General features: G+C 32.0%; 2 protein-coding genes across 3 annotated transcripts; both read left to right on the forward strand.

The window, feature by feature from the left end:
- The first annotated feature begins 239 nt into the window (after nucleotides 1-239).
- LOC130957474 (lipoxygenase 3, chloroplastic-like) lies at nucleotides 240-6,593 on the forward strand. 2 transcript variants are annotated; one of them, XM_057884333.1, is made up of 9 exons: nucleotides 240-700; nucleotides 1,603-1,883; nucleotides 1,980-2,220; nucleotides 3,035-3,364; nucleotides 3,477-3,562; nucleotides 4,420-4,527; nucleotides 4,621-4,925; nucleotides 5,188-5,460; nucleotides 5,537-6,593. In XM_057884333.1, the coding sequence occupies exons 1-9, from the start codon at nucleotides 331-333 to the stop codon at nucleotides 6,291-6,293; spliced, it is 2,751 nt and encodes a 916-aa protein (XP_057740316.1). In that variant the 5' UTR covers nucleotides 240-330; the 3' UTR covers nucleotides 6,294-6,593. The 2 variants fall into 2 exon arrangements, with proteins under 2 accessions (XP_057740316.1, XP_057740324.1); XM_057884341.1 differs by having other exon boundaries at nucleotides 5,194-5,460.
- Nucleotides 6,594-16,392: 9,799 nt separating this feature from the next.
- Nucleotides 16,393-23,361, forward strand: LOC130961920 (coatomer subunit delta-like). The gene is made up of 12 exons (XM_057887959.1): nucleotides 16,393-16,497; nucleotides 16,644-16,694; nucleotides 17,377-17,416; nucleotides 18,144-18,367; nucleotides 18,798-19,037; nucleotides 19,132-19,294; nucleotides 19,468-19,772; nucleotides 21,015-21,210; nucleotides 21,305-21,458; nucleotides 21,762-21,824; nucleotides 21,930-22,026; nucleotides 23,061-23,361. Exons 2-12 carry the CDS (start codon nucleotides 16,692-16,694, stop codon nucleotides 23,148-23,150), a joined length of 1,575 nt encoding a protein of 524 aa, XP_057743942.1. The 5' UTR covers nucleotides 16,393-16,497; nucleotides 16,644-16,691; the 3' UTR covers nucleotides 23,151-23,361.
- Nucleotides 23,362-24,877: the final 1,516 nt, after the last annotated feature.

The following is a 24,877-nucleotide window of genomic DNA, read 5'->3' on the forward strand; positions in this document are numbered from 1 at the left end:
TTGCCAGAAGAAACCAATTTATATATATTCATATGTATATAACACATCATCATCATTGTCATATTTTACAAGCTAATTTAATTTCTCTTTTTTCTGATAAAAGTTCATATTAAGTTGTCTTTACCAACCTCAAACTTGTATATATGTACACGAAACTTCATTCAATTTGGAAGTTTGTACAATTCTGTTACTATAAATAGGTTTCATTCATTTTGGTACATCTTAAGTCAATAAGCTACTACTTTATAACTATAGCACTAGCATTGTGTATAAAGGAATAGTAACAAATACACACTTTAGGGTTTGTTAGAGTTGAAATTGAGAATTGAAATGAGGATGGTTAAGGAAATTTTGGGACAAAGTGTAGTGGTTGAAGCATTTTGTTTTGAAGCTTGTAGAAGATGTCACACTCGTCAAAATAATAATAAGAAACACAAAATTTCAATGTTTCCCAGTTTCTCTTGCTCATCAATTCTGTTGCCCATTGTGAAGAGGAGAACCACCTTTGATGATTTGATTAGTAGTAATAAGAGTCTCCATGATGGTGGTGGTGTAACATTGACGATAAGTGCAAGTGTAGCTATAAAGAATAGTAAGGAGTTCATGGCAATGATGCTTCATTACTTTGATAGTTTCAGCCATAATACAACTGGGGATAGAGGAATCGTCATGCAGCTAGTTAGCACTCAAATTGATCCCAGTAAGCATGCACTTTTTTTTTTACATAATTCTAGAAAATATTATTTTTTGATAATTATTTATGTGTTTTTTATCTCTTATTTTTGTTTTTCAATACCATCCAATTAAAGATTATAAAAATAATAAAATACTTACATATTATTTTCAAGTTTTGAAAATAATCTTGTTAGGTAACCAATTAGGATACCAACCAAATAACTATTAGTTGAGTTAAAAAAAATCTAAAAATTACAAAAAATATATAATTCACTCCAAAAATTTAGTTTTACCTGAAATTCTAATCACTTTAGTTCTCTAAAATATTCTTTAAAACGAATAAAATTGTAAACTGACAAAAAATAAATTATTATTAAATTGGTCATTTATGTCAAATCTCAATTTTATTATTAAACTCTTGCTTTTTTTTTTTATCATAGGGCTTGTTTGGATAAACTTCTAAAAAAAGATTTTTTTCGAATTATCTTTTTTAAAAGATATTATCAAAAAATAAAAATAATTTTATATTTGGGTATCTCATACAAAAAAATCTTTTTATCTATCAATTATGTTTAGATATAACGATATAAAAATACTTTTTTGTTTATTTATTACGTGAAAAACATCCTTTTATTTAGGAAAAAAGATCTTTTAAAAAAAGATATAAATTACAATTTTTAAAAAAATATTTTTTTTTCAAATATTTTTACTTTTATTATTAAAAATTTGTCAATTACACTAAAAACTAATAAAAAAAGATTTTTTTATTAAAAAAATCTTTTTTTATTAAGATAATAGTACCAAACAAGTACTTTATTAACTTTTAAACACAAATAGCATTTTCTCATAAAAACATGAAGCTAAACCAATATGAATTATTATTATTTGTGTTGACTCTATGTGTGATTTGCCCTAATTGAATTGAAGCAACAATGGAGGGAAAGCTGAGCAAGAGAGCCGTACTGGATTGGACAAGAGAATTATTATTTAATGGAGGTGGGGATAGTGAGAGGTCCACTCACAAAGTTGAATTTGCGATTGACTCTAATTTTGGATTTCCGGGAGCCATTACAGTCACAAACAAATATGACAAAGAGATCTTCTTGGAAAACATCTCCATTGAAGGAGGCTTTGTGGAATTTTCTTGCAATTCTTGGGTTCAACCTGAAAAGGTTCACCGAGACAAGAGAATTTTCTTCACCAACAAGGTAGCCATTTGATTATATATTATTATATTTTAATTTGGTTATTATATCCACCACAAATAAATTAGAAAATGAAAATTGTGTATTGTTTATTATTAGGCATGCTTACCATGTGACACAGCAGAGGGTGTGAAGGAACTACGAAAAGAAGAGCTGAGACAAAAGAGGGGAGATGGAAATGGAATGAGGAAGGTGATGAGTGATAGGGTTTATGACTATGATGTCTACAATGACTTGGGAAATCTAGACAAGGGCATTCAACATGTTAGGCCAATTTTGGGAACCAAACAACATCCTAATCCTAGGCGTTGTCGAACTGGCCGTCCACCTGTCATAACCAGTGAGATCATATTCATCTTAATTATTTCTCTTTAATAAGGTGATGTTTTCGTCTGAAAATGATAGTTAAAAACTATTAGATAATTTAGTATATTTGACTAAATTATTAAAATATAATATATATTAATATTTTAGTTTTGATTTGGTCCGACTCCGAATATTTTAGAGAATCAATTTGGCGTGATTTTACGGGATGTAGGGTAGAATAAGAGTTTTAAAAATAGATCCGATTATTATTTCGGGTCGGATCTGGGCCAAAGAAAACTCGGCTTCACTCGACTCATGTGCACCCTAAAAAAATTAAAAAAGATATATATATTTTAAATTTATTTCAATATTATGTTATATTAATTATAAGCTTATTGTTTTATTTTTAATCACACTTGTTAAATTAAAAAATAGATCAAAGAAGCATCAAATTAAAATTTATGGACAAATTTAAGTTCAAATATGATATCAACTTTTCTGTAAGAAGTTTCTTTTTCATAAATAAGTGCATTATAAATAAGTTTCTTTATAAAGTATCGTTAAAACTTAAAAGATCCGGTTTAGACCCGATATAATTGTGACCCAAAAATATTTAGATTTCATTAGGTCTAAGGTCGGATTAAAGTCTAAAAAATAGACTCAATATATATTTAGGGTTAAGTCTAAATCAGGACAAATTCGATTTCACCCGACCATAACACCCCTACTTTTCATATAAGTAATCTATCACTGTTATTATGTTAAAATACTTAATATGTGCATTACTATTAATTGATATGACTAAACACATTTTGAATAATTTGTAACCATATATATGCATGTGACAGACGAAAAATATGAGTCGTGTGTGAATGCATTCATGGAAACATACGTGCCAAGAGATGAAGTGTTTGAAGGAGTTAGAAAGGAGGCACTTGATGTGGAGAGAGTGAAAGGTGTAACAAGAAATTTGATTCCCTTCATAAGAACTTATATAACTAAGTGTGGAGTCTTTAAGGAGCTATCAGAGATTAAGAACATATACAAAAGAAGGCATCAAGTGGATGCAATGAATCATACTAATGAGGAGAATGGAACACTTTCTATTGATGTTAACAAGTTATTCCAAGATTCCTTCGAAGAGTACTTCAAATTTAGCACTCCACACATTATAAGTGGTATGTCAGCTAAGAATAATAACTTCAATGACTCAACGTGTTAAATGACTATTAAGTAGTTTCAAATTGAATATTATAATGAAGAGAATTTGCTTAAAATTAATTATTATAGGGAATGGTGGTTGCTGCATAACAGATGAAGAACTTGGGCGTCAGGCCTTGGCTGGCGTCAACCCTTTAAGCATAAAAAGGCTTCAGGTATATTTAATTTTACTATTTGAATCAATTTTGAGAAGAAAATAATAATTTTCCATAAAATTATGTTACGTATATAAATGATAATGAAAAAAAAAAAACCCATTCAAATAAAGATATCTAAAACTTTTTTAAGATTTTTGTAGTAATTAAAAATTAAACTATATTATTTTTGTCAAAATTAAGTCAGACATTAAAAAAATAGTGAATTAAATTTTAAATTGGTCTAAATTAATATTATTTTTTATAAAAAATAACTACAATATCCTTATTATAAAAAATGATTAAAATATTCCTATTATATATATCAATTTTGAGAATCTTAAATTCTAACCCTTTACTTCTTTGCGTCGTAGGATTAAAATTTAGAGTTTTCAAAATTAATATATATAAAATAAGAGTATTTTAGTTATTTTCTATAATAAAGGTATTGTAGTAATTTTTTATAAAAAAATAATATTAATTTAGACCGGTTTAAGATTTGATTCATTGTTTTTTCTATTAAATTAATTTGTTTAGTCTAATTTTGACAAAAATAATACAATTTAATCGATTATATTTATTAAATTTTAATTACTAAAAAACATCTGAAAAAAAATTTAGACGTCATTCTCTAAATGATTCAAAAAAAAACTATAGGAAATTACAGCTTGCAAGTAGGAGATCCAGATATATAGGTAGTTAGGCATGTTATAGTTAGTTATTTAACAAATTTTTTCTCACATTATATATTCTAACTACAACAAGCAACCTTTCTCAGCCAATTATTAGAACATGTCGAGCAGTTATTATGTTTTGTCACGTTTGTTTTAAAACTTTTTATTCTGATTATTTGACACGTTTGTTCTAAAATTTTGTAGACTTTTCCACCGGTGAGTGATTTGGACCCCTCCATGTATGGTCCACAAGAGTCCGCTCTAAAAGAAGAGCACATAATTAGCCACTTGGACGGCATGTCCATACAACAGGTATACGTACATAGTTACATACACATATACATGGCCTTGTATGAATTCTTGTACAATTTATAACACCCAAAATTATTTCTTTTTTGAATATAGGCTATAGAGGAAAAGAAGCTATTCATTTTGGATTACCATGATGCTTATATGCCATTTCTAAAAGGGATCAATGCTCAAGAGGACCGAAAAGCATATGCAACTCGTACCATATTGTACTTGACTAGAATGGGAACTTTGAAACCTATTGCCATAGAGCTGAGTCTTCCTGAGGGGGAGCACCAACAACAACAATCCAAACAGGTTCTATCACCTCCATTGGATGCCACTTCTTATTGGTTGTGGCAACTTGCCAAAGCACATGTTTGCTCCAATGACGCTGGAGTTCACCAACTTGTTCATCACTGGTATGCAACTCAATTAAATCCTTACCTTTTTTATACTCTCCATCTTGTAATATTCATCAATCATCATGTGGTCATGTAATATTGAAAGAAACCTAAGTTAGTTGAAGTCAAATGAACTCTATAACATATAAAAGTAATACTTGAATATTTTTATATCAAGATATTTATTATTTTATTTTGTCGAAAATCGATTTTCAATGAGTATTCTTAAAGTACATCATGGAACTGTGTTGAGTTTTTTTGCTGTTTAACAAAATTTTAGCTTTAGGTTGAGGACCCACGCGTGCATGGAGCCATTCATCATAGCAGCACATCGCCAGATGAGTGTCACGCACCCTATCTTCAAGCTCCTAAAGCCTCATATGAAATACACACTGCAGATAAATGCATTGGCTCGCGAGGCTCTTATCAATGGTGGAGGCATCATTGAATCTGACTTCTCTACCGGCAGATACAGCACTGAGATCATCTCGGCCGCTTACAAAGATTGGTGGCGTTTTGACATGGAAGCCCTCCCAGCTGACCTTATTAGAAGGTTCGTGTACATTAACGATTCTTATTTAGGAACCTATAAACATAATCTCATTATCATTGCCCTGAACATTATGCAGGGGACTAGCAGAACCAGACAGAGCACAACCTCATGGGATAAAACTTACAATTGAAGATTACCCTTATGCAAATGATGGGCTTCTTATTTGGTTTGCTTTGGAGAGGATGGTTAGAACTTATGTGAACTACTACTACCATAATGGCCTAATGGTACGGTCGGACACTGAACTCCAAGGGTGGTACAATGAGGTCATCAACGTAGGCCATGGTGATCATGCACATGCTACTTGGTGGCCAACACTTGCCACTCCCAGAGATCTTATCTCAGTCCTCACCACATTCATTTGGATTGCTTCAGTTCAGCATTCAGCAGTGAATTTTGGGCAGTACCCTCTTGGCGGGTACGTCCCGATGCGCCCGCCGCTGGTGAAGAAGCTGCTACCCAAGGAAGGAGATCCAGAGTACAAGGAGTTCTTGGAGGATCCCGAAGGTTTCTTGTGTTCTTCCCTGCCGGATATGTTTCAAACCACCAAGTTTCTTGCAGTGCTTAACATACTCTCTCAGCATCCGGAGGATGAAGAATACATAGGGCAGAGAAGGGACTTGTCAGATTGGATTGGTGACCCTAAAATCATAGAGGCATTCTATGATTTCTCCATAGAGCTAAAGAGAATAGAGAAGGAGATTGAGAAGAGGAATAAAGACCAGAATCTTAGAAACAGATGCGGTGCTGGGATTCCACCATATGAATTGCTTATAGCTAGTTCTGGTCCTGGAGTTACTTGTAGAGGGGTGCCTAATAGCATAAGTACATAGATATCACACAATTGTGGCGTAGGATTTACCCAACTGTTATGAAACTAGGTAGTGTATATTGGATAGAAATAGTGCCAAGATACAAAAATTATGTAATCATGTAGCAGAGGAATTTCGATGAACAAAGCTGAAAACCACTCAAGCAATTTATTTATTTTTCCAGTGTAACTCTTAAAAGGGTGCCTAATGATGTTAGTATATGGCATTGTGTTAAACACAGATCTTGAGGGAACCATGCTTTTCACATAATATAGAATGTAAAGCCTTTCAACGGAGCAAAATTAGCTTTTGTATTTTCAATAGTTATTGTCTACATACCTTCATTTCCAGAATAAAAAAGTGCCATTTACAACTATATGTAAATCATAGCTAGTCAGAGCCGTCCAACAAGACCCAATGCTAATGTACTCAGTTGCTTCTAACTATTAGAAACTGACGAATGTCTGCGAAAGTGAATATCAGCTACATGAATAAAACCCTCTGCTTTAGAACAAACAGTAGCTCAAAAGGAGAACAGTATAATCTTATGATGATCAGAACAAGGAGCATCAGAAGCACTAGAAGTATGGAAATACAACGCATCACCTTAGATATACACTTAAACATAGTTACTCCACATTTGTGCACTATTCAACAGCAACTTCCCTATGATAGTTACTCAGTTTCAAATCAATTCCGGTCTCGCTGCGAAATGGTCACAGCAAATTTATGCCTTCTTTGCACCACCTTAGATAAATAAACATCTACACTCAACAGAACCAGAAAAACAATCCCAAATATGTCACAAGGATAGTTTACATATTAACACACTTAAGGTAACGTGACTTTTTTCTCTTTTTCATCAAGGACTCTTATACATCAACATCACATTGGAGATCACTAGCTAATCCTAACTTAAAAAATTTCTTGCATGCAATGCCGATGACGAAAAATGTGAGGATAAGTAAGAAACAAAATGATATCTATTGTAAGTAAATACAAGCTAAAGATTTCATCCATCTGGTGGATGTTAAATCAAATTAATCAATCATATTTCTCCCTCTAAGAGTAAATGAGGAAGAAACCCCAAGAAAGGGCCAAGACAATGTCACCGACGGTTTGCCGGAGCCAATCCCAGTATAAGCAGGGCATTAGTTAAAGCTTAAGGTGCCGTGCTTTATGTAAAGGTGAAGAATGAGGAATGTCTCTAGGGTAACTTTTGGTGGAGAGACAGAGACGAAAAGACTGAGACTGATAGATAGAGACTAAAAGACATAAATTGAATTAAATCTAAGTATTCTTTTTGGTGCAAAGTGGGAGACAGAAACTAAAACAAGAATAAAACTCTAATTTAACTTGCACAAAGGTAAAATTAGAATTAATTAATTGAAATGAGGGTATTTTAGATACAAAATGTTATTAAAGTTTCAGTTTTCATCTCTAAAAATTTTAGTCCTATGTGTCCCTACTTTTTTGAGGTACTAAAATACTGAAATTTTAAGGACATAGACAGAAATTTTAGTATCAGTCTCTGAACCAACAAACATGATATTGAGTCTCAGTCTCCTAGTCTCTGTCTCAGTATCTCAAAACAAACGCTACCTAGGTTATTTATGCCTCTAAGGATAGGGTGTTTGCTGAAAAGTTAAAATTTTTAATGATGATCATACATGCTTAAGGGAGACAAAGAATAGATTAGCCAACAGAAGGTGGTTAGCAAATAAGTTGGTAAAAAAGCTTAGAAAATACCTAAACCTAAGGTTTTGAGAATCGGACCGATCATTAAACCGCTCTAGTCATTGATTCACTAATTTACTAATCTAACTGATCTAATCGTAGTTCAATCGAAAAAATTATTTTAGAATTAAATAATAAATAAATTATATTCTAGACAGTGATAGTTCATAGTTAACTGAATATGTCTTGCGATGCTGCATTATTTAGAGCCTTTATTCTAAATTATAGATGCAATTTTTGACAAGATAGTCATTTTTCAATAGATGAATTAATTTCATTTGCTTCAACATATGGGCTCTTGTGACATGGTTCTCGTTACCTTTAGTGCTTAATTGAGTTTATAAGTGTGCTGCAGTTGTTACTTTACATGTTCCTTTCTCATAATAACAAAAGAATATTAGAATTAAGTTAAAAAATTGTCAATTTTCAAAGTCTTAATGTTGTCTCCACAGACATTTCTTTCACTTTCAATTATAATAAGTACAACAGAATAAAAAGTTGTATCTAATTTATCTACAAAACTACATCAAAATGATATCAAAAGCATTTGTTTACTTCTGGATTCACCAATAATTTCTGCAAGAACATTCACCCTCTTTAAATCTGTGAAATCATGCTCTATCGCGCGCAATGATCTTCCTATTATAAATCTCCCTACTATAAATTTTGGATATAATTTTTAGCATAGTAATTTCTGAATGGTTTTCTATCCAGCAGTTATAGGTAGTGGATCGGACCATTTTTAACGCTTATTTTTTGTTGGATTGATTCGAAAGATCGGTTCGATCCAGTTTTTAAAACCATGCCCAAACCTGAAGCACTCTGAAGCTTTAACATACTTCAAAAACAAATGTGACTTAAACTTGAACAAGTCTTCTTTGACAAGAGAACTTGGAGATGCAAGGCATATTGTGTATGGTGATGCTACTGCACAATATGAGATGATGAAAAACTATGGTAAGACTCTGCCGAAGTGCAACCCGGGATCAACTGTGCGTATCTCAACAATTCTTCATCCTAACCCCGAAGAAGATCCCACTTTTGACAAGATGTATCTGTATTTGGATGGATGCAAAAAGGGGTTTAGTGCAGGCTGTAGACTTCTAATAGGATTTGATGGAACATTTCTAAAAACAAGATTTGGTGGACAAATCTTAGCAGCCATTAGACAAGACGCCAATAGGCATATCTATGTAATTGAATATGTCATTGTCCCAATGAAGAACACGGAGAATTGGAGGTGGTTCCTTGAGCTGCTGCTGAGAATCTCGGGCCTTACAAAGAAAAGGGTTGGTGTTTCATTTCGGACATGCAAAAGGTAACGATTATTGTTATTTAAGCTTCTTTGCTTGGTTGTGTTTCAATAATTGTTGTATTTTAATAATTGTTTTGTTTCAATAATTGTTGTTGCTAGCATGGTTTTGTTTTAATGATTGTTGTTGCTTGCATGGTTCTATTTCAATATGATGATGTATTGGTAGACTAAAATAAGATTGTACTTAATAAGTCGTGGGGATTAAATTGTTGTCACTTATACATGTGCAGGGACTTAATTTATGTCACTTATGTAAGGTTGGGGATCAATTTGAGTAACGATATTGTAAGTTATTAATATTAGTGGTTTTGTGTAGGGTCTAATTACAGCTGTTCATGAGGTCATGCTTGATGTCCCCAAAGATTTTATGTATAGCACTTGTGGAGAAACTTTAATAAGCAATTAAAAGACAACGAACTCAGAGGATTATTGTGGGAGTGTGCAGGATTCATTGAAGGCATGAAGAAAATTCAAAGAGCTAACAAGGAAGCATGAGAGTACCTTTCCAAATGGCGAAGAGATGCATGGAGTCGGGTCTTCTTTAGCAATGCACCAAAATGTGACATGGGTAACAATGCCTGTGAGGTATGCCAGAATCAAGGAAGTAAGGGCTGAACCGATTATCACACTACTCGAGAAAGTTAGAATATATGCCATGAGGACAATTTCTAGAAACAAGTTGAAATTGAAGAAGTTAGATGTTCTTATATTTTTTGGGTGCATTTCATTGCTTTGAAAGAGGGATGCCCTGTGTCTATGCTTGTGCTGCATAAGCAACCTGAAAATTTTTGTCATAAAATAGATGCATACAATGACAGATATGCATTCCATATTAACCTTATTTCAGGCCAGAAATTATGGGATAAGTCAATCTACAACAAACCAAAGCACCCAAATTTAAAAAGATATTGAAAGAACACAAAAAGAAATGAAGAAAGGATGTTGATAAAGGCCCAGTAGGAGGCAAGAAGCAGAAGACCACCAATACGAAGAGGGTATATAAAGAGGATTCTTGCCGCCATTGTGGTGGTAAGGGTCACGACAAGAGGAATTATGCCAAGAAGAAGGTTGACGATGAGGCTGCAGCTGCTGTATCTGGTGAAGTTGATACAGGTACTCAGTAATAACCTCCACCTGCTACAACTGATGTACAAGATGAAGGTAATGCTACTGGGATTGAGTTTGACATGAGTCAACCCATTGTGTCAGAAAATGAAGACTCTTAACAGGTTTTTAATTATTGTTCTCTTTTCTTGTTGCTTTATATATTTCCTTTCGTCTAATTAAATATTGTTCTATAGGTTGCAACAGTTGTTGTGCAATCCCAGGAAAGAGCAGCAAAGCTCCTACAAAAAAGAAGATAACCTCGTCTCTCAACTATTTCATCATCACCAACTGCACCAGCTTTGATTATCCACCAGCCACCAGTGCTCCTCTATCAACTATTTCAACTGCTCCTCCACCATCCACTGTTTCAATTTTAAATACTCCACCACCAACAACTACTTGTATTGATCCAATGGTTGATGTATCTGCAGCTACAGCTTTAAGGTTGCATAACATCTTGCAATTTGTTTCAACCCTGGGGTTCAAACCACCAAAAAAATCCAAGAATTGAACATTTAGATATTTTTCGGTTGAGACATTTTGGTTTTAAACATTGAATTTTATAGTTTCTGAGTTCCATATATGTGTCAGGGTGTATGTGTTTTGGTTTGAGTTAAATACTCTATGTTATTTTTTGATAGTGTCTAGTTTGACATAGACAAGTTAAAAAACAGTTAACATTATATGAATATTATCATTGAATGTTTAAAATTTTATTATTGTTCTTTACCTTCATATTCCTTCATTTTTAAATTACAATTAGCAACAACAACGACAAAATAGAACATTGTGTTATCATTTCTATTCATTTGTTCACAGGGTACAACAATCACAACTATCATATTTAGGCTTTTCTATTACACAATATCCAAATGGGCTTCACCACTTTTATGCTACATAGACAACAATCACAATTACTAACATAATAATAATCAACAACAAACAAAATGTCAGTTTTAGAGCCCTAACTTCAAACTCCAAGCTTCCAATCTTTCAGGAAAATTTCATTCTCCACTCTTCTGTTTCAAATCCAAGATTATCTCTGCCATTTACTTCTTCTTCATCCTGAACTTTGTCAGCCCACATAAGGAGACCACACCACCTCTTGCCAACATTCTACAACCACATTTCATGCCCATAGAAAAGAAATGTTACAAATTGAAAGAGTAACGACACTAGCTATATACATTAACAAAAATTATTTACATTGTAGTTTGGACAACTATAAAATAGTCTTTTTGGATTCGCATCTGTTCCTGACCATTTGAGGACAGGTCAGCTGTAACACCTTACCTTTTAAAGTCTTATGCTTAAGTCATAAATCAATGAGGGTTTGGTGCTATGACACAAGATCGAGATATAAATATTTATGTATAGAAGAAGATATTAAACTAGAAGCCTATATAAGAGGATTTAAACCTCGGATAAACGATAATTCTTCAATCGTTCATGCTAATTAGCATACGTAACTGTGTTGGAAAGAGGTAGATAATTAAAAGCTTAAGGAAAGAATAAGGGTAAAGAAATATATGTAAGTATATATAAATATCTACTAGCCTCGGCTCGCGAAAATTAGCCAACTAGAGTTACAACAATAAAACAGTAAATATACGTAACATATCTCTCCAAGAATACATCATAAGCCTCTATAGGCAAGTCTTTAAAATAAATATATCATATAAGTTTTTCCAAAAGAATAAGAGATTCTAAAGTCAAACAGAAACAAAAGTCTTCTTCGCCATTTTTTAGATAAGATTCATGCTCAATGAGAAGAGCTGGGACCTGCATCTAAAAATAAAATAGAAATATTATATGGGTGAGAATCCAACCCACCGGTTTCTAGTAGGGTAAAAGTGCCGAATCGATATAATCAGAAACTCTCAAGGCAATCTTAATCTTCAACGTTTTATTGATCCAAGCCTAAGGTTCCCACTAAAGCAGAAAATGGCAACTTACCTAAGGGATTCTGAACTATCCATTTATTCTCAGTTTTCCATAAACTTCCAATCATCACATTAGGAACAACCCCAGTGTCACCATTGCCAGCATAAGGGATCTCTTAGTTTTTTAAATACATACAAAACAATACAAAGAATACAAAAATAGAGAGAACAAATAGAGCAATTAGGTCAAATAGCATATAGATACAATTAATCAACAAGACAAGCCAAATATAAGATAGACACCCAATCAATACACACAAATGCAAATGAGAAAACAAGTTTGTCGGGAAAGCCAAATAGTAAAAAATGGAGTTTAAATGAGAAAACAAGACTTGTGCGTATGCATCACCCTTGTGCGTATGCACAAATCAGAAGTGCATCCCAGGTTGTGCGTACGCATGACTAGTTGTGTGTAACATTTCTCTCGTGCGTGCACACACCCTTTGTGCGTACGCATGATCCTTGACACCTGTTCTAACCTGTGCGTGCACACAACCATGTGCGTGGACATAACCATGTGCTTGCGCACACATACCAGAAATTTTAGTTTTTTTTTTTGCAAACTCTCAAATTTCAGATTTTTATACTCAATTTCAAACTCTCATAACTTTTTCTACGAAATTTTTATTTCCTTAATTCTTAATCGAATTTAAAGCTCTCATCACCACCTTTAATTTAAGATAAATTTCATCCAAATCCGAACTCCAAGCACCAAGTTATGTCCCGTCGAAGTTGGCTAAAAATATACTTTTACCAAATTCACACAATCCTCCAATTTCATCAATTCTCAATTCAATTTAAGTCTAAACCATTTCTATACATCCAAACACTCATTTATCAATTCTCAACCATTCCAAACCTAAATCAACCCACTTCCAACTTATTTTACACCTTTTATAACAACCACACACAACACTCATATATCCAAATTTACCATCAACCAAGAATCAATTATCTCATTAGCATATAACAATTTACACCACTTATCTCCACTTACCAAACAGGGAATTTCTCACCTTATCACGGCATCCGTCCCAATTTTCTCATCAAATTATCATCATAATCAATAACACCACCCAATTTACAATATCACAACCAATTGAATCATGCAATTATCCAACATATTACAATTTTCACTAATCCAAACAATCAACCATAACATTACATGGTATTTACCCGAAACTTAAACCTATACCTTAATGTCACAATTTTAAACTTTTCCTTCCAAACTTTTCAAGCCTCAAGTTGGTTCACACTAATGTCCAAGTTTAAATTCCACAAATCTACCAAATCAAGTTTTCAATTACTCAATCTAATACCATATCATACAATTTGCCACAATGTTAAACCTAGGGCTCATATAAATTGATAAACCAAGAGGTAAAAAGGGATCCTTACTTTTATCCACTGAAATATGTGACAGAAACCACCAAGAACACAATTTAGAAAACTGCTATAACATCAAAATCGCCAAAATCTTCAATACCTAAGCTCAATACACGAAATCAGATTTAAATGAGAAACTGGAGCTAAAATTTTGAGTTACTCACCAAGAATTGAAGAGGAGGAAATTAGTTTTGCGTGGCCACAAATGATGCGGCGATCGGAGTTTCGAAACAAAAGTTATTTAGGTTTGAAGTTGAGTTAGGGTTTTTTTCTCCCTTTTCTCTCTTCTCTCTCAATGTGCTCTCTCAATAAAAAAGGGAGAATATGTGTTGAAATAAGTGTGTCAAGAGTGTGGTGTAGGTTTATGTAGTATGGGCTTGGGCTTTGGGCTTAACATGGGGCTCCTTTTGGTGATTTTTGGCTCGTTTGATTTAATCTTGGGTCAAAACCTTTAAGATAAGTGTTTGAGTTCCATTCTAAATATATTTTTTTTATCATTTTCACATTTTCAATTTTTCTCACTCGCAGTACAAGACAAATTTAAGCTGATACAAAAAATTTTAATGCTAGTACGCATTTTTTCCAAAATCATTATATTTTCACGCTCAATTTAATTTTCTTAACTCAAATTTTACCAGTTAAATTTCTAAATTATAAATTCTAATATTTTTACATATTATGGGCGTCTTAATCCCAATAAATGTAGTTTTTATTAATTAATTACTTAAATTTAATTTCTCGGATCTTACAACGGCTATCATACCCACACTTATCTAGAAGTCGTTCGTGACTATTTCTAGTAGTTCTCCTCCCTTAGCTTTTCTTGAATCGTCTGTTATTGGAGCTACCAACAAGGTTGCTGCCTCCACCCATCATGATCCATTCAAATTATGCTTAACAACAACAAAAAAGAAGGAGAGCAAAGAAGAAGAAAGAGAGTAACTTCTAATAGTGGACACAACCATCTGAAACTCAAATTGGGGATTAGGGTTATAAACCGCTACATGGACTAAATTGAGTTAAATAGCGATAATAGTCACGTTATATAGTCGTTACTTATCCAGCATGGCATCCCTTCGTACACGTCATCACTCTGTTAAGGAATATTTCCTGAAAAGTATTTCAGGAACGACCGTGAGTCACTTTTGTTAAATTCAAGGACGATTTTGGGGCCAATTTAAGTTTAGGGACGACTTTGATTTGTAAGTTTAGAGACCACTTTAAGATTTAACTGTATTTAAAATTATTAATTGTTGCACATCACAAATGCTCAAAATGAATATGCTCATTATAGATAGACCATAAATAACACACTTAGGCTGCGTTTGGTTAGTGTATACCAAAGGACATAGACATTAAGACATAAATAAAAAAGACATAGACACAAAATATATGTATACATATTTTATGTTTGGAACACAAACATACAAGACACATAAATTATTAAAAAGTCTATAATATCCTCATCATCTACTTTCACCACCACCGTTACCAGACTCTTCATTAACCTCAAAAAATAATTAACAAAAAATTTCAATAATTTCAACAATAAATTCAACCATCAATGGCAGCAAAAATTCTATTTAATAATCAATTCAACAATTTTTTTAAGAAGAAAAATTAAAACAAATCTGAAAAAGAGTGGGCAAAGAGAAAGAGTAGGAGAGACGTGGCAGTGGAAAGGCGACAGGAGAGAAGCGAAAATGGCGGAATCAAAGAGGGAGAAGAAGAACAGCGAATTTGGAGATATTGTAAAAAACAGATCTAAAAGCAACCATGGCAAAAGACAACAACGACGGCAACAGTGATGAAATAGAAGCGAAGAACAAAGAAAAAAGAGAAAGAAAAATGAGGGAAGGAAGAGAAGCAACGGTTGGTTGGAGAAAGGGAGGAGAAATGTGAAGATGGTGGTTTGGGTGTGAGGGAGAAAAGAAAGAAGAACTAATGCAGAGAGAGGGAAAGCGTGAAAAATGGAAGAAGGAGAAAGAAGATCTGTAAAGGGTATAATTGAAAAAAAATAGAAAAAATTGTGTCTATGTCTAAAAATTTGTGTTCCACTCCTTGGTCTGTTACACAAATTTTGTGTATTTGTATACTTGCTTATCCATTCGTGTTTGCTAAAGATTCGTGTCTTAGCAAACAAACAATAAACGTGTACCACCATATTTATGTCTCAGTGTATATATCTTTCAAACCAAACACTGTCCTAATAATTAATATCTTCTTTTTTATCATCTACAGTATAAAATAAAAATATTTAGATTCCACTAGATTTTAAAAAAAGAATTAAAAATATCATTTATAAAATTTTTAGTATTTTTTTTAAGCAAAAGTAAAATTATTAAAAATATCAAGAAACATTTTTTTAAAATTACAATTCTTATTATTTTTAAAAGACTTTTTTTACTTAAATTTTTTTAACATAATACATAAAAATTATTTTTATATTATGAACCCAAATATAATTAATAAATAAAAAATTATATAAAATATCCAAATATTAAGTTTTTTTTTTTAAATATCTTTTGAAATAAAACCGCTTAAATAATTTTTTTAACTCTCACAAACAAACTCTTACAAAAGAAGTCATATACTTCGAACGTGCAACAACCCCGGTGTTTCTTTTTTGTTAAGTTATTGTATCTCAACTCAGTGTATGATTTTTCCTACTTTAATTTAATTGCGTGTTTCAAGTCCCAGATCCGCATTTTTCCAATTTTCAGATTGTGTTTTTGGGGTAACGCTCTCTCTCTCTCTCTCTCTCTCTCTCTCTATGATCGTGTCTTCCAATTCTGCGTGCGTCACAGCATTTTTGATAACACCATTTCGCATTACATCATCTGATACTGACTCTCTTTGGATTTATATTTTTCTCTTTGGCAGCTTTCAATTCAAGGCAAGAAGCACATTCCTCATCCTAAAGATTAAAAGATGGTAACACTTCTTATAACTGCATCTCTGGACTTGTTTGTGTTTTTACCAACTGTTTAATTGATCATTGTAATGTATCTATGTATTTATTCAAATTATTTTACTTATGTTATTTTCATAGAATTGTTTCGAAGGTCTTCTAGCTACGCTAGTTTCGTTAAGGTACTGATGAAGTGTTTATTTACGTGTCGGTGATATGGAATTTACAATGTACCTTGTTATACAGATTTATTTTTATTATTTCTTGGATGTCTGCTGATAAATTTGGATCCTTTGAGTTGTTTACCACTTTGATGTCGAATTTAGCTTTGAATCTTTAACCGACTTGTCCAAGTTGCTCGAGTTGATTGTATGAGCAATTTAATTGCTGACTGAGTGCAGCTAAAATGGTGACATTGATAGTTAGAAGAGCAAATTTCAGCTATTATCGTAATAATCATGGATAGTTTAGATTAATAGTTATTTTAGATTAGGCGAATAGGCGACCGCTTTGGGGAAAAAAAAATTACATGGCTTTGTGTCCCTATCTTCTTTTATTCTTTGTTTTTTCTTTTTTATCTCGTTTTCTTTTTTTAATGTGAAATTGAGAATGCCATATTATATTCTTGTTCTCTTTTATGTGTTTTTGACTTTGGTTTACTCCTTTTAAATAATTATTTCAAGTGTTTCTCTTTTAATCATTCAGGTTGTCCTTGCTGCATCCATATTGCACAAATCTGGTAAAGGTGAGTACATTGTGGCCCTCCATCCCCAGGCTCTTTCCATACTTATTTTTTAGCTTATTTGTTTGCTAGTTTATCTGGCTTGCCTCCTATTTATGTTTAGAACCTGAAACATGTGAAAGCAATTTTTGTAACAATAACTATCTATATCTAGACATGACATGTGAAAGCAATTTTTGTAACAATAACTATCTATATCTAGACATGAGTTCATCTTCCTTTACATTAATTGAATTTTGAACGGAACCTACCATTTAGCATTCAGGAATCAGGATACTTAAGAAAGTAGCATAAGTATCTACCTTTGGTATTTGTTTTGTGTTCCGTCATTGCTGTTTGTTTCAATAATATGGTTTAGATCATGGTATTGAATGTTTAGAACTAATGTTTTGGATAAGCCTGATTTGGGGAACATATTTTGTTAAATGATGTCTTCTATCCCTGTAAACCATCTGCTGCTAACTTCCATACCTATTTAAACCTTTTCCTACTTCCTTGATTCAATCTTTTACCAGTGAATAAATGTGTTTCTTAATGTTACATCTTGGTAATTTTGCGGTTGTTTTGTTTTTCATTTTATTTTATATTTTATATTTTGGGTATCCTAGATTCATTTTTAGTTTGCAAACCGCAGATAAGTCCTGAATTGATGTTGAGTCTGGTATTGCTAAATTATTTTGGATTCAGCATCAATGCCCTTATGCTGATAAGCCTTTTACTTCTTTTGCAGTTTTGGTTTCTAGACAGTTTGTGGATATGACTCGCATGAGAATTGAGGGTCTTCTAGCAGCATTTCCCAAGTTGATAGGAACTGGAAAACAGCACACGTATGTTGAGACTGAGAATGTGCGTTATGTTTACCAGCCAATGGAGGCACTGTACCTGCTTCTTATAACAAACAAGCAGAGCAACATATTGGAAGATTTGGATACTCTAAGAATTTTGTCGAAACTTGTATCCTTCTTCTGAACCTATATGTTTGGTAGATATTAAGTATGTTCTTAAATTTCAATTGGTTAGTCTTCTGGATATGTGCAATATCAGTTTTGTCCTTGAACTTATACAGCTTGTTCGCCTAAATCAGTTATTTCATTGACTTTTTCTATGCCTTGTATTCTAAGTTTCCTCTCTTTCTGTTGTTTTCCCTTTTAGTTCTAACTTTTAGTGGTAAAATATTTTGGTACATGACTTTGCATTCTTACTTCGGAGGTTGCATTTAGTAACATTAATCTTTATAGTAAGGTTCAGAATGGTTCACATTTGACCAAATGGTTTTTGGGATGGGAGGATATTTTAGCTTTGATCTCTGATTTGGAACCATTGATGAAATTTCTGTCAAAATTTAGCTTACAATTAGTTTATTCCTTAATCCTCAACATTTTAGGTACCTGAATATTCTGACTACTTTGAAGAAAGTATTTGCAAATGTGCATTTGACCTGATTTTTGCATTTGACGAAGTAATCTCTCTTGGGCACAAGGAAAATGTGACTGTTGCACAAGTTAAGCAATACTGTGAGATGGAGAGTCATGAAGAGAAGCTGCACAGACAGATGAGGGAGGACAAGATTAGAGAAGCAAAGGATGAAATGAAAAGGAAAGCTAGTGAGATTGATAAAAACAAGGTATGACTGGATGTGATTTTCTTTTTAATTTTTGTTTATTTAAATTCTAATAGTGTGCATCATTTAATCAAAAGGCAATTCATGTAATATATAGATTATAAAGAACAGAGGTGATAATTATAAAGGAGGGTTTGGCCCATTACAGTCAATGGGCTCGGGAATATTTGAGAATAGCTTTAATGATACAAGCATCTCCAGCAGTGGAACTGGTTCCAGATTGAGTTCTGATGTTGATTCCTTTTCTACCAAGTCTAAAGGTCAGCTATCATAGTTTTCATGAATGCTTCTAGAATGCTTCAAAATATATTTAGTTAAACATCGAGCATCATCTAGTTCGTAAATTTGCAATGTATTCTATGTTTGGATTTACATGTTGCACTATCAAGAGTTTGTTCTTTTCATTTATGTAATCCCTTTTTCTGTTCCTTAGCCCGCCCAACTTCAGCTGCCACTGCTCCACCAAAGGGTCTTGGAATGACGCTAGGTAAATCTAAAAGGACAAACCAGTTTTTGGAATCACTGAAAGCAGAAGGTGAGGTCATTGTGGAAGATGTTCGGCCAACGCTTGGCAAGTCTCAGGCAGCTGCTCCACCACCTACTGATCCCATCACTCTAACGGTTGAGGAGAAACTAAATGTCACACTTAAAAGAGACGGTGGAGTAAGTAACTTTGATGTTCAAGGTTCATTGTGTCTTCAGATTCTTAACCAAGAAGATGGACATGTTCAAGTTCAGGTATCACTTTCTCTGTGTGTGTCTCAGCCTCAATGTCTGTCCACTGGGCTTGTTTCCTGCTGGTTTGACTAATCTAAGTAGTCTTTTTGAGTAATTAATTATTCTGACTTTTATCCAGAAACAAGAAAAGAGAAATTACTTATGCCTTTTCACTAAATCTCACTGGTAGTCGTGTAAAGAAGTGCATCGTGCATGTGTAACAGTTATTCCACTCGTTAATTATTTTGCTCTCTGATGTTGTTTAGACGGTTTCCTCATTCACTGTTGTCATGTTTGGCATACTTTACAAACGTAATTAGCAGTGATACTTTAGGTAAACTATTAAAGGGAGGAAGAGAAGGGAAAATAAAATGGGAAGGGACCAAATAGCAGTGTAATTATGTCAAAAAGAATTAATTCTAGAAGAACAAATGTTAAAATAATTGCGTTGTGTTTTGTCTATAGTTTGAATATTCTAAAGTAGATTTAAAGAGTTATTGTTTTCTATATAATCTAAAATTACATTTAGATTTTAGAGATATAATTATAAAAAAGGATATAGCATAATTAGGCTAAGTAGGTGAATGGTTGATACTGTAGAGGTGATAATGAAATTTCATCTGAACAGTATTTTCACTTTTTAATGGACAAAAGAATCTTCATATTTACTTGGGTTTCATCAAAAGTAGTCTTGAAATTTCCAAAAGTAATTTTGATGATCTAAAATAGAACTAAATACTAAATGTTACTGTACATTGTCATTTTATTACTATCTAACTTATGTTTGGACAGCCTAAAACATTTAGATGGACAAAAAATAGAAGAGGAAGATAATGAGCGTTAAAACTCCTATTCCTATAGAGTGATAACAATGTGAGTCCTTTGGTTGATCATCAAATTGCTATTTAAAGCATTCCTATGCTTTGATATGAAATCTTTTATAAATGAACACAAAAAATTAAGATATATTTGTATAGTTCAAGTGCAGTTTCCATTTTTCAAAACTTTATTCCTCTGTTTGCCACTTGAAGTTATATTTGAAGTGATTCTCCCTGCAATTTTAAAATGATATATGCATCAACTAAAGTTGCTTCTATTCATGTCCATTCATTTGTACCATAATTCCAACATATGTTGTTCTTGCTCTGATTGTCTTTTAATTTGTCTCGTTATTTTCTTTCATGGCTGGTTTTGAATGGATACATTGATAGGGGAAACAATTCAAAATAGTTGATAACATGCATTTGTGCCTTGTTTTAACAGGTTCAAACTGGTGAAAATCAAGGTGTTTCATTCAAGACACACCCCAACATGAACAAAGAATTATTTGCCAATGAAAATATACTTGGCTTAAGGGACGCCAATAGGCCTTTCCCTACTGGTCAATCTGGCGATGCTGGTATTGGCCTTCTTAAGTGGAGAATGCAAAGCACTGATGAGAAAATGGTGCCACTCATAAGTCAGTTATATCTTAATATCTAGAATTGATGTGCTTTATTATTTGTTGTTCTGTGCTCTAAAAACTTATGGTTTGACATGTATGTCTCTTGCAGTAAACTGCTGGCCCTCCTCTTCAGGAAATCAAACTTATGTCAACATAGAGTATGAAGCTTCATCAATGTTTGATCTGCAGAATGTTGTGATCTCAGTACCTCTTCCTGCTCTTCGAGAAGCACCATCTGTTAATCAGATTGATGGAGAATGGAGGTATGGGTTTTTTAAGGCTTCATAATCCCAGGGACAACCTTGACTTGTGTGTTGAATTGAAATTTTCATTGCATGAGTTTGTTGTTTCATTAGAAATGTTTTTTGGTTTGTTTTAAAGGTTTGCCATCCTTAACGAACTGATTAGATGCACATGAATTAGAGTGATCTATAAAGCTAATGTTTCTATCATTGGAGGGCCCAAATTATCACCATATGATTTTTCTCTTTTTGTGGTTCTAAATAATTTTATTGTGATAACAATCTTGCTCCTTTTACTTTTCCCCAATAAAATTGGCTTTGCAGGTATGACCCAAGGAATTCCATTTTGGAATGGTCTGTTATTCTGATTGATAATTCAAACCGCAGGTATGTTGCAATTAAGAGTGACATTTTATTAAAAAATGAATTATGCTATGTTATTATCTTTGTATTATCGAATTGCTTTCCGACTATAATAACATTATTTGGCAGTGGATCGTTGGAGTTTGTTGTTCCACAAGCAGATTCGTCATCTTTCTTTCCCATAGCAGTCCGTTTTATGGCCACTAACACATTCAGTAACCTGATGGTTTGTTTCGATTTTATGTTTTCCGCATCTGATTTTAATTGTTGCCTTGGATATATCATCTTGTTTCAACAATATGTCAAATTGATCCAATTGAAACTGATACATTTATATGACTGGGAAGGTCTATATCATGGATTAATAGTGTATCTTTTCGTACTTTCCTTCAATTCCTATTTACCATCATCATCTTCTGTATTGACTTCTTTCTAACTCTAGGTAATATAATATAGCCTCATAGAAATCTTCTAACTGATAAATGAAATAAAAAGTTGATATAATTTGTCTTGAAATTTTTAAAACTAATGAATTCTTTTTATTTGCTTATTTGAGGATGTATCATTTCTCATCATTTTATAGTTGGCACACAATAGCTGAAAATTGAGGTTTAAATAAATGTTTTGTCCTTGCTTCCTAACATATAACGTTACTCCCTACAAAGTTTCTATTTTGGTCTGATCTAAATATTTTTTGAAGATCAGCATAAATGGCCTTTGAAAATTTTATAATGTTGTTTTCATCCTTGTTCGCATTATTTGTGGACTTCTCTTATTTTGTGTTGTCAATTAATTCATAATATGCACACTTATGAAAATTTGGGAATTGGGACTAGAGCCAAAACATTCTACAGAGCAAAACAGAAATGAAGTATATTTATAAGAGTTTGATTATTATGCTATGCCTCGATGCCGTAAGAGTTTATATTGTCGTTCAATTATTTTTTGGTTTTTCACAGTATCCTCCAATCCGACAGGCTAATAATTAATCTGTCGCAGATTGTAGCTCCATTTAAGGGTTTGCCGGCCAATGGGTTGCTACGTTATTGTCATTCAATTACGAGTATTTGTAGGTCTTAAGTTAATGGATGGTTGATTGGAACACTTCCATTATGTGAAGCCTTTTTACATTGATAGTACATCGATATTAAATCCTACTTTTTAGGACCAAAAAGATAATTAAGCTGAAAACCCTGATTTAATGGTTGGGAATATTTTCATTTGACACATAACCCTCTCCCTTGTGTGTTCTGTCTGCAGGTTACCAATATCATACCAGTAAAGGGTGGTAACCCCCCCAAATTTTCTCAGAGAACGCAATTGATCACAGAAAACTACCAAGTTGTGTGATTGATTTTTTAGTTCAGTCTACTCAATAACAGTTTTCTTTTACAATAGATGATTCATGATTCATACTTAGGTTTTCACTTGCCAAGAGAAAGCACAAAGTAGGATTTATTGCAAGTAATGAGAAACTTAGAATGTCTCTTTTGTATGTAGAGGCAAATAATTATTCTTATAGCTTATAATTCAAGATTCATCTTATATGCCCAAATGTCTCCATTGCTTTTCATCTTACGTATAATAATATCTGTCATATAAATATTTGTCAACTAAATAATTATCAATTTAGTTCATAAATTACTAATCATGATTATGGATTTCTTGTAAAATTTACATATTTGTTGAGCTAATAATAGAAATTTGATGGATTAATAATTGAGAAATATTATGAATATGAATGAGAATAGTGAATTTTATTTGAGTGAAGTACCAACTCGGCTTCTGTCCATTTCCAAGAATGACAACGGGACCCCTCAAAATAAAATCGATCCACTTCGGTCCCTATCCCCTGATTTCGTCACACAACGCGGTCTCTGTGGGTATTTTTCCGTCAACTCTGAACGGAAAATGCTGACATGTCAAGTTCAGAAATGGACAGGGGTCTAATTGTCTCTAAATTTAAATTAGTTAGGGGTTTATTTGTCTTTATAATTTTTTAAACAATATTTTTTTAGATTATTTTTTTATTTATTATATTAATATTCCTTTTCCAATAAATTATTAAATATATGGTATAATAAGTACAAACTAATTAATAAATTATTCAAATTTAAAAATATTATTTATTATGAAACTAAATAAATAATTCTCAAATATAATTTTTAAATACATAAATAATAAACATTAAAATTCAGTTAATACATCTATGATATACTATTAGTATTATGATCTAGATAATTTTTCATAATAAAGTGAAAACTAATGAACACATTATTTGATATATAGTAAAATATTTTTGAGTAATAACAAATTTAATTTTTTATCTCTTTAAACTAAATTAATAATTCTATTTGATATCTTTGTACTAAAATATATTATGAGCAAGTTACTAATACTAAATAAAATAATTAAAATATATAACCTTTAATGAAATAATTAAATACTAATTGAAATAATTCTATTTTTTATCTCTTTAATTGAATTTTAATATACTTAAAATTTTAATTAATCTATATTATTCTTATATTCATAAATCTTTATCAATCTATAACCTTATGATCATATGTATTATTAATAGATTAATAATATTATTGATACTTTAAATTTATTGAGTTTATAAATGCTCTCTATCATATATTAATTATATTTTAATTATTTCATTTAGTATTAATAGTTTACTCATAGTGTATTTTAGTATAAAGATATCAAATAGAATTATTAATTTAGTTTAAAGAGATAAAAAATTAAATTTGTTATTACTAAAAAATATTTTACTATATATCAAGTAATGTATTTATTAGTTTTCACTTTATTGTGAAAAATTATTTAGATCATAATACTAATAGTATATCATAAGGTTATTATTATTAATGTATTAACTGAATTTTAATGTTTATTATTTATGTATTTAAAAATTATATTTGAGAATGATTTATTTAGTTTCATAATAAATGATATTTTTAAATTTGAATAATTTATTAATTAATTTGTACTTATTATACCATATATTTAATAATTTATTGGAAAAAGAATATTAATATAATAAATAAAAAATAATCTAAAAAATATTGTTT

The sequence above is a fragment of the Arachis stenosperma genome, chromosome 2 (assembly GCF_014773155.1).
Source record: "Arachis stenosperma cultivar V10309 chromosome 2, arast.V10309.gnm1.PFL2, whole genome shotgun sequence".
Lineage (NCBI taxonomy): Eukaryota > Viridiplantae > Streptophyta > Magnoliopsida > Fabales > Fabaceae > Arachis > Arachis stenosperma.